Raw genomic sequence first — 10,654 nt, forward strand, 5'->3', positions numbered from 1 at the left:
AATATATACATGCATGTGTGTATTTATATATACATAACAAATATATACATTACACACATATTATGTAAACAAAAACTTGTATATATTATGTAAACAAAAACTTTATTTTTATTTGATAGATTAATCGCAATTAATCGTTTGACAGCACTAGTTATCAAATAATTAATGATAGTATATGAATGGGGAAAAAAACCTGCCAAATTTATAATACATTTATTACTTAAGGTTATTTATTTTACAAAATATTTAATAAAAAAATTATTAATTAAATTAAAATAATTCAACTAATATTTCAAGTTGGGTGATTATTTGGCCACATTTCGTAGTTATTTAGCATGTTAGGCCTGTAATGGTTTTGCTGATGTTCAGATACTTCGGGGTCATGCAAATTTTTGTATTTTTTTTACCTTCATTCTCTCAATAGAGTCGTCTGAAGTATTGGCCTGATGGATGAGATATGTGTGCTCCATATATTCTGTTAGTCTTTGTAGAAAGCTCAGCGGCTCATTAAAAATAACAGGCATGGTGATCTTAGACAGCTCCTGAAAGAGAGATGGAATCAGTCAAAATATGGTGCTTAATTAAAGTGTTTTGACTGAAAAAGACACATGATAGTATGATAGTAAAAAGCTCACCATCCCAATGCACTTCCTCAGTATGCTCCAGATGCTGAAGTCATTTCTGGAGAACATGGGTGCTGGTAAACTAGTCCTGTGGAATAATTAAAGGTAACTGAGCTGTGTCTTGTCAGCTTCTGAAAAATGTCTGTTTACATTAAGAAACCCCTAAAAAAAGGGCTAGTTAGTTGTTTCCATGGAAGCCATTTCTGCTGTTGTCATGCAGACAGAACACGTCTAGAACGGCGTTATTATCAGTCAGGTAACGGAAGCTTTATATCTTATTCAACAAAGCAAGGCCAGAGTCCCAATCAGTTTCAAAGTGCTCAAGACACACAGAAACCTGCTCTTTTTATACTGTACCTGCTGAATGTAAACATAATAATAAAGATGTGGTTACTTGTTGCATTTTTTGCATTTTACATAGTATTAATCTACAAACGGTACAAGCATATATACACAATTATTATTTCTTAAAAAATAAATAAATAAATAAATAAATAAATAAATAAATAAAAAAAAAATTTATATATATATATATATATATATATATATATATATATATATATATGTATGTGCACACACACAGAGAATACTTTTAGCTTACATTTGACATAACGGGAATAGGGAGAATCAATAAATTATTAATCATTTACTGTCATTGTGTAAATAATTTGTAATCTTGTAATCCATAAAGTAACTGTAATCTGATTATGAACATTTACACAGAAATATGTTTTATTATATTAAAAAGTATTTATAACATGAACATCAACTTGCATTTTCTAAATACAATATTATAAAATACTGTTATCCAGTAAATAAAAATAACTCTCTGTAATTGGCTGCAAAGTCAGTAAACTATTTGTTAACGGGCCGAGCCTTTAAAGTTCAAATTACGGCGTTAGACTCGGCTACCTCATCAATCTTTTACCGTTTCATTATGAGCGCCTCTTCTGGCCGCGGCTTGCTAAATTATTTACCATAAGGTACAAACCAAAACAAAACGCAGAGAAGTTGCGTCTAAGAAACTAGACAAATAACAACAAAGTGACACTGAAAAACAAACAGAGCTGAATGTTACGTCTGAGACATGGTTTATTTTTATACTCGCATGTTTATTTGTACAAGTTTGTTTTTATTTAAAACGCATTGGGAATTTCTAGCCACTTTTAACTTTCAAAATTTTCAAAAACGTATTTAACTAATGTTGTTACACAAGAAATATCTGGCACAAAATAGTTGGTATGCTAGTTTGTGTTTTAGGTATTCCCACCTGTGCTTCCTCACTCCGTTCACTCTGGCCACCTCATCATCGTCCTCTTCCTCTCCACGACGGTCATCCCGGGACATCCTGCTGCTGAGATTACTTGAGATGCTGCAGTAGAGCTCAGACTTGAAGTCCTCTCCGTCTTCGTACAAATGGCCGGCTGTCTCACAACCACTCAGCGAGGGCTCAGAGTCCGAATCTGCGGCAACAGAGTGCAAACAGACATGGCTTATAGGGACAATGAGCGGCCGACAGCAACAGGCTCTCGTAGGAAACCTGAGCAGGGGATCAGGTGGCGTTTAATGGAACCGCTCAGTCGGAAGTGACCGGACACATCCCTAAGAAAGGTGCCTCAAACTTATGAAGCTCATTCTGAAGATTTACTTGTTACTGTAACAGCAATTACACTGCAGGCTCTGATATGGCTTTTACATGGGCTTTTAGTCCATAATTATACTGTGCACCATGGATAACATACGAAAAATGATAATCAGGATGTGATAATCTTACATTTATATACTTGTATAATTGAAAACTCATAAAACGTAAACGGTGACATTGTTGAGCTTTGGTGCTCATGTGGGAAACACAGGTTTGAATTCGATCTACAGTATGTGGTTTTCTGATCACATTTTCTGTATCTCCTTTTGTACATCTGAAAACGTTACAGAGATTTGTATATTTTATAATTAAAATGCTACAAGTAAATGAGACATTACCTTTATTCATTTTAACTCATATCTAATGTTTAAATGACCGTATATCCTTTCTCTTTCTACTACTGTATCTGGACAATAAAAAGGCAAAAGTCCATAATTAAAAAATAAAATAAAATAAAGTCAAGTCAAATAAGATACTTGGGCAAATTCTTCAGTGTAATTATTCAAAGTGTTCTGGGGTAATATTCAATAATTATTTATAATGTTATGGCTGATATTAAAATATTGTACACTTTACACAACTTAAAAACATACACAAGTTTAACTTAAAAGCATAATAAGTTTATAATAATGCATACATCGTGCTATCACAACAACGTAATGTACAGTAAAAGATTTGAAAAAAAAAAGATTTGTGAAAGATGAAATGTTACAATAGTGTTATTAATTTATTTGTATTTTTAAAGATTAATTTTAAGTAAGTGTTAGATGACAGAAAGTACACTACTGTTCAAAAAGTTGGGGTCAGTAATAATATTTTTGAAAGACGTCTCTTAAGCTCACATTTATTTGGTCAAAAATACAGTAAAATCAGTAATATAGTGAAATATTATTACAATTCAAAAGAACTGGTTTCTATTTAAATATATTTTAAACTGTAATTTTTCCCTGGGAAACAAAGCTACATTTTCAGCATCATTACTCCAGTCTTCAGTGTCACACGATCCTTCAGAAATCATTCTGATATGCTGATTTAATAACATTTCTTATTATTACTGTTGAAAACAGTTGTGCTGTTTAATATTTTTGTGGAAACTAAATTTTTTTCAGGATTGTTTGATGAATAGAAAGTTCAAAAGAACAGTATTTATTTGAAATACAAATCTTTAGTAAAATTAGAAATGTCTTTACTGTCACTTTTGATCGATTTAATACACCCTTGCTGAATAAAAGTAATAGTGTATTTCAAAAACCGACCCCAAACTTTTGAACTGAAGTGTTTGAATGTTTGGCTGTGTTCCTCTCAAGCATACGAACCGGACAGAGCGTCGTAGAACTCCTCTTCGCTGAGGACGCTGCGGGGCGACGATCCTTTGACCACCGACTGCTCCAGCTCATGATGTTCAGTCGCCAGCGTCTGCAGAGCCTCCGACAGGATTTTATTCTTCTCCACTTCATGTTCCAGTTTCAAACTGCGTGCCTGGAAAAACAGACACACTTTAAAATCCACTATATATAGACATATTGTATACTTTCCATGTATTTGTAATCATCAACTATGATTTTACTTGCTGTTTTGATTTTTTTAAAGTAATATTTGGGGGTTTAGCTTCTTTATTTGACAAATATAGGAAATGGGGACATAAAATTGTTAGGGTTAGGAATTCATGATGCAGCCAAATTCAAACCTGTGTAGTCAAAGTGAGCACAGAGGCTAAAAAAAACATTACAAATGCATTAACCACTGTGCCACGGCTCAGTTTTTAGCAGTCGCTTATAATAACCTCTTCAAGTAGCTTCATAGCAATGGATGTGTGCAGTGAAATGAGTACATACTCCTTCCTGTTTGGAAAAAAGCCCCAGACACTGGTGCAGTGACGAGCAGGTTTCACTGGAGGCTTCACAAACCTCCTTCAGCTTCTGAACGATGGCTGCGGGGAATCCTGCAAGAATATAAAAATGCACTGTGGCTTAGCAGATCTGCATATGTGGTTTTGGCCAATCGTTTAAGTTCTTACGTTCGGTCAGGCCATCTTCTTTGACCATGGACAGGAGGGCCAACATCTCTGTCTCCAGTTTCTGATGGCACGCCTCGGCCCGCTGCAAAACAAAAGAGGAACAAGAAAACACATAGAAATAAAAAAGGATATTGTGGAAGAGAAAGGCTAAGACTGTAAGAAAGGGTCAGGGTTAGTCAACTTTACCACTTCCTGTGGTTAGAGCGAAAAGGGAAGTCAGAACTCATTTTCTTTTGAACTGCAGAAATCTATGAGTGTGAGACATATCATAATACTGGCTATTTATAGTCCCTTTCTATGGTGCATAAAAAGTTTAATGAATTATTTTATTAATTTAATATAATAAAAAATTTTTTGTCATTAAATAAAATAAATAATTAAAACTTTTAATTATATTTAAATTCCTGTTATTTTAGTATTCATTTAAGTCCTTTATATATGTATATGTGTGTGTGTGTGCGTGTGTATACGTAAATATGTATGTATATATATATATATATATTATGTATATATAAATACGCACACATACAGTATATATTTTGACAATATTGACATTTTTATATTCATGTAATTTATACTATATATAAATATATTTCATATACGTATAAACATAACATATTTTTCTTAAATATATACATGCATGTGTGTGTACTTATATATACATAATAAATATACACAGTACATACACATATATTATGTTTCAAGTAGACAGTTGCGCCATTATTTTCTGCAAATAATATTAATATTAATTAATTCATATAATGTACTTATGGCATTTTAATCCACATTTTAGAAATATTTATGTATGTATTTTTTCAAACTGTTTTTAATTATCTTAAATATTCTTTAAAAATGAACAAAACATAATTTTCACTGCCAGCATTCATCTTTGTTGTCGTTTATGTAAACAATACAACCTTTTTCATCTCATAGATAACACTGTCACATGATCCAAACAACAACAAAAAATGAATAATTTAATCTTTAATTTTAGTATTACATAGCCTCATTGTCTGTACTTGTAAAATGTCTGTAATATATATTGTAAAGTTTTCAATGTATGTTTAAAAGTTTATATATATATATATATATATATATATACACACACACACACACACACACACACACACACACAGTATTTTTCTCCAAACATTACAATAAAAATTACATTTTCAAATATGTATTTCTTAAATACTTATTTTTCAACTATTTTTTTTATCTGCCAGTAAGTTATTCGTCTTTGTAATAGTTTTTTTGTAAATAATACAACCTTTTTCTGCTTATAAATAATTCTGTCACATGATTAACAGCTCCATAAGGAAGAAAGGATGTGCATTTATCATCAAGATGCGACTTCATCAACAAATCAAGAAGCAGATATCATTTCTCACCTGAAGTGAGTCAGAAAGCTCATGTACAGACACAACGTTGTCTTCCTCTTCCTCGCTGTCTGGGTCTTGTGAGCAGTAATGAGTGCTGAAGGCTGAATGCTCCTCTATGGCCTCCAGCCACCTCTGAAAAAGAACACACATTCACACAAACATACGTAACGCACTCCAGTCTAATCTAACAACAGAGCTGAAAGGAATCTCACTTTTCTGGTGGATTCGGGGTCGTTCTTCTGTGACACTTTGAAATGGTGAACAGTGTCATCAAAGCACCTGACTGTGAAATAGCAGTTATCTTTCGCTTTAATCTGAAAGTTGGAAAGAAAAGCAGTTTGAGAAATCCTGTTAACAATCCAACAAAACATGAATCAGCATTTTGTTCATTGCTGATAAATCATCAAATGAATCTTACCAAGCTCTGCGCTTGTGTTAGCGGTTTGCAACCTTGCCGGTGAGTGTTTGAATCTGCATCTGACCTTGAGGAGTTAAAAAAAAAATGAATGAAAAGTTACTGGGAAAAAGGTTTTCAAATATTTATTTCTGCACATTTTGAAAATCCATTTTTTTAGGTAATTTCCTATCATTAAAAAGTATTATATATTATGACCTTGAAGAGTTACACTACAATAAATTATTTTTTTCAAATTTTGCAAAATAAGTCTTTAATTTTTGCAATTTATTTATCATTAAATTGTATTATATATTATAACCATGATGGTTTAAAAAAAGGATGAAACTTCACAATAAAAAACGACAGTTTTCAAATATTTATTTCTTTGAATTTTGCTAAATAACTCTTTAATTTAAGAAATTTTACTGTCATATTTTATTATTTATTATGACACCAATAAATATATACTAATAAATACACATATATATATATATATATATATATATATACATATATTGAGCTAAAAAGGATGAAACGTTACAATAAAAACAGTTTTCAAAGAAAAATTCTGCAAATTTTAAGCAACTTTAAGCAATTTTGCTATCATAAAATTGTATTATATATTATGACATTAAATTAAAAAATGAAACATTACAATAAAAAACTAATTCTGTAGATTTTGCAAAACAAGTCTTTAAGCAATTTTTTTTAACATTACATTTTATTATATATTATGACCTTGAGTTAAAAAAATATTGTAAATGTACAATTTTACAGTATTTATTTTCTTCACATATGAAACATTCCAAAAAATGTGAAGTTTTACAACATTTATCTCTGCACATTTTGCAAAATGAGTCTTTAACTCCAGCAATTTTACTATCATTACATTCTATTATATATTATACATTTATTTCAATTATAGCATCACATTTTGGGAATAGAGGCAGATACTCACCGTTTAGGGTACCATGACAAGACTCCATCCAGAAGAACTACCCAGTAGGAGCGCCAGCCAAAAAACCTTGAGCTCTGAAATAAAAATATAAAAGAAAATTAAATACATAAAAAAAAGAAAATCAATAAAAATAAATAATAACAAATAAATTCTTTTTCAAAATATGTCTACTATAGTTATAGATTTTGATAAAGCATACCTTCCAAAGAGGCCCCTCGAACATTTTAACATGTCGCGTCATACCCTATAGGATGAAAGTGTCGTAACAATGAAACCAAATTCACAAAAAAAGGCTACACCATCATAAATAAGTGTAAAATCTGCAAAACATCAGTGTTATGATATGGTGATGGACAAGGTATTTTTGAAATACATATATTTTTGTGACATCGTTACATCAGAACTGTCCAATTAACCTACTTTCATAACATTTCCTGTAATGATCTGCTTCATTTCTGCATCGTTCGCCAAATCAAAAACAGTCTGATCTAAAAACAAATGAGAAACAAAAATGCAAAAAATTAATCAACATGTATCAGGCAACCACAAAAAGTCAGAGGTCATTCAAATATAAAACAAACAAAAAAAATTCATGTCGTTATTCTGTTTTATTTTAATAATTGTAATGTTTCATATATATTTGTAGTTGTACTAAAATAGTCAAAATATGACTATGACAGTAACGAAACTAAAACAATGAAAACAACAGCGGATTGAGAAAATATTGCCCTGGCGACAAACACAACAGTGTTGAATGCTTTGAAACATGACGCTACAATAAGGTGGAGCTCACTACCGATTTTGTTCTTGATGTTGGGGTTGGCCTTGTGTTGCAGGAGTTTGACGGCGCACTGTTTCTGGCCTCTGTAAGCGGTGCAGTGCAGCGGCGTGTTGCCCAACAAGTCTGTGCAGCTTATGTTTGGGGGTTTCTTCATGTTTAGCTACACGAAGAACAAGATCAGACATTACAACTGCTCAAAGTGGTTTAGCGACAGGGTAGAACAACAAGTAGTTAGCAAGGTAACCAGTCTTGTGAGGGTAGATATGGCTCCTTCCCGCGCCGCCTCCAGCAGCTGCTCCTCTAGTTTCCTCTCTTCAGTCCTCTCAGCAGCTAGAAGGTAAAAAATTGAATGGTAATAATTTAGTGATCATTCAGCAGACTTTATCCAAAACACGTTCAGTACGATTTCATGCACTTTCAGCACGCTTACCCTCCAACATGCTTTTAATCTCAGCACTCTGGGTAATGTCTTTAGGTATCTGGGCCATGCCATTGATGACAGAAGCGCAAGCGTCGTACTGAAGAAGCAACATTACAACCTCCTAAACCGCAAAACCAGCATTCAGAGTCCAATCAGCGTTCGGCTTTCAGTATCCAGTCAGTATTACCATTCAGGTGAGTAGTTACTGTATGTCAGTGATTTAAGGCTGCACACATTCATATGGCTCAACAGTATAGCACTTCTATTAGAGATTGCCCAAAAATGCCTTTTATGACCGATACTGCTAACCGATAGCCAATGTGCACAATGTGTGATTTTTAATTGATTTATTTTAAATTTTTGATACAATAATAATAATAATGATGATGATAATGATTATTAGACTACACCAATAAAAACATAAATCATTATGATATTATTATGATAAACCATTATAAATTATTATTAATAATTATATTATTTGAAAATATTCAAATGTAATCAAAATATTAGATAACTTCAATTAAAACCATAAAAAAAATGTCATTACTTGACATTAAATAAACATAATTTTTATATATATATAAACCAGCTCGTCGCCAAAGCAACATTTCTCCTTTTAAATTATTGTTGTTAATTATGTCAAGTTGATTTGTGATCTCAGAGGTTGCAAATTTATTTTACATCTTTAATTTAAAACATTACTTACCTGTAAAAAACGTTTACAATTATCAAAGACATACAGGAAACAAATGTTTCTGTAATACCATTGTTGGCTGCATTTCTTTTTTTTTTTATATTAGTCAAACTGATTATCAGTCTATCTAGCTAATATCTAATATCTAGTGCATGAACATGTATGATACCATTAATGCATACTTTTCTCCCAGTGAATGCTGCTTTATGGAGAGGTGTGTCTCCGACATTATTTGGCAAATTAACATCTGCTCCAGCCTGTAAGAAGCACAGATGAGTAACAATTAAACATTAAAATACCAAGCGCAAATTCTACTCTGAAACATACCAGTGCACACATATATGAGAATATAAAAGGCTGAGATGATCGATACCTTCAGTAAGGCCTCAACAACATCTCTGTGTCCAAAGTAGCAGGCCAGATGAAGAGGAGTCCATCCATGATTAGATTTGCTCTTGCCTGAAACAACGTAACGCTGTTAGAAGTACTCCAATATGTCTAGAAACATTCAAGTGGTCAATAGAAACCTAATGAAGTGTTCTACCCTTGCAGTTGATGTCGATTTTGGCCTCCTCCTTTATCTTGGACATCAAAAGCTTTTGGATTCCTTCTAGGTTGCCGTTCCTAGAATCCCTGAGGAACTGCTCCTCCGGGTCCAGCTCCTCCATGACTTTATGAACAATTTTTTAAAAAAGCATTAAAAACCATAAATCAGAGCCTTGAGTAACAGAGTAAGTGCAGTGTATCTAAAAGTCATTTAATATTCCAGGAAATATATAAAGGCAGATTATTTGAAACATCTGCCATGTGATTTCCTTGTTTAGACTGGAGGAAAGCATTTAAAAGCCATAAACAGAGCAGAACCGTTTAGTGACGTCATCAGAAATACCCTCATAATAAAGGTCTGGTGGAAAAGCACCAAAGAAAACCTGACAAAAATAAATCCTAAGCAGGTTAACCCTATAAAGCCTAGTGCATCATATTTGATAGGGAAATTATCAACATGATCAAAACTATATTCCTTCTGTCATATGACTGATAGTTTATACTTTTTTAGCAAGTAAAAGGCCTTTTCTAAAAATGTCCATTCTAAAAACTTATTTCAGCTCATGATACACGTGTCTTTTAACTGTGAAATCTTTTCTGATTTTTATGTCGTAAATGTAAGAGAAACTTATGAAGGTACTGTAACTGTTAGCAATATTTCAAGATGAACACCCGCTGGACTGAAACAGGTGTTACTTGAGTATCCATAAATCACGTTAAAATGCAAGGATCAAATATGACGCATCATGTTTTTGAGGAACATTTATTCATTCATCTCTCAAGCATCTTTGTATTGCATTGCATTATGTTTTTTCCCTCACAATAAAACTGACAGAGCTTTGATCGTAAACAAAGCATTTAAATTGCACGAGTGACAACTGATATTTATTCGTGTTTTATGTAAGTGTCTGCTATACTGTTATAAAGATCTCATTGATTTACATTAGCTATCAGAATTACATCTTCACTTTTTGGCCATATAAAGATCAGCAACTGCAAATTTAATATCTTTCCTCAGAGTGTAGGTGTTTTTTCTCCCTCAAGTATGAGCTCCACATCCTTATTATGATATGAGAATAAAAAGCCTGATACTCAACAAAGACACATATGCACGCTTTTTCTTTTTAGATTTCGCCTAAAGAATCAAACTGCTCCACTTAAAAAAAAAAAAAAAAAAAAAAAATTTG

General features: G+C 32.4%; 1 protein-coding gene across 3 annotated transcripts in view; it reads right to left on the bottom strand.

Moving 5' to 3' along the window:
* Positions 1–9,589, bottom strand: part of LOC107592705 (oxysterol-binding protein-related protein 1-like) — a 15,095-nt gene extending 5,506 nt beyond the window's left edge. Inside the window, exons 1-18 of one of the 3 annotated variants that reach the window (XM_016282251.1) lie at positions 9,466–9,589; positions 9,295–9,380; positions 9,104–9,178; positions 8,234–8,345; positions 8,048–8,133; positions 7,819–7,963; positions 7,443–7,510; positions 7,222–7,266; positions 7,023–7,096; positions 6,086–6,149; positions 5,880–5,981; positions 5,677–5,799; positions 4,286–4,367; positions 4,104–4,210; positions 3,585–3,747; positions 1,894–2,086; positions 636–711; positions 408–542 (exon numbers count right to left, since the gene is read on the bottom strand). In XM_016282251.1, coding sequence (XP_016137737.1) covers positions 408–542; positions 636–711; positions 1,894–2,086; positions 3,585–3,747; positions 4,104–4,210; positions 4,286–4,367; positions 5,677–5,799; positions 5,880–5,981; positions 6,086–6,149; positions 7,023–7,096; positions 7,222–7,266; positions 7,443–7,510; positions 7,819–7,963; positions 8,048–8,133; positions 8,234–8,345; positions 9,104–9,178; positions 9,295–9,380; positions 9,466–9,589 — 1,860 coding nt within the window. Of the gene's footprint in view, positions 1–407; positions 543–635; positions 712–1,893; positions 2,087–3,584; positions 3,748–4,103; positions 4,211–4,285; positions 4,368–5,676; positions 5,800–5,879; positions 5,982–6,085; positions 6,150–7,022; positions 7,097–7,221; positions 7,267–7,442; positions 7,511–7,818; positions 7,964–8,047; positions 8,134–8,233; positions 8,346–9,103; positions 9,179–9,294; positions 9,381–9,465 lie in introns of those variants that run through there. The other 2 variants (XM_016282252.1, XM_016282253.1) reach the window with 2 other exon arrangements.
* Between the last annotated feature and the right edge of the window lie 1,065 nt (positions 9,590–10,654).

The sequence above is a fragment of the Sinocyclocheilus grahami genome, unplaced genomic scaffold (genome assembly GCF_001515645.1).
Source record: "Sinocyclocheilus grahami isolate Dianchi unplaced genomic scaffold, SAMN03320097.WGS_v1.1 scaffold157.1, whole genome shotgun sequence".
Lineage (NCBI taxonomy): Eukaryota > Metazoa > Chordata > Actinopteri > Cypriniformes > Cyprinidae > Sinocyclocheilus > Sinocyclocheilus grahami.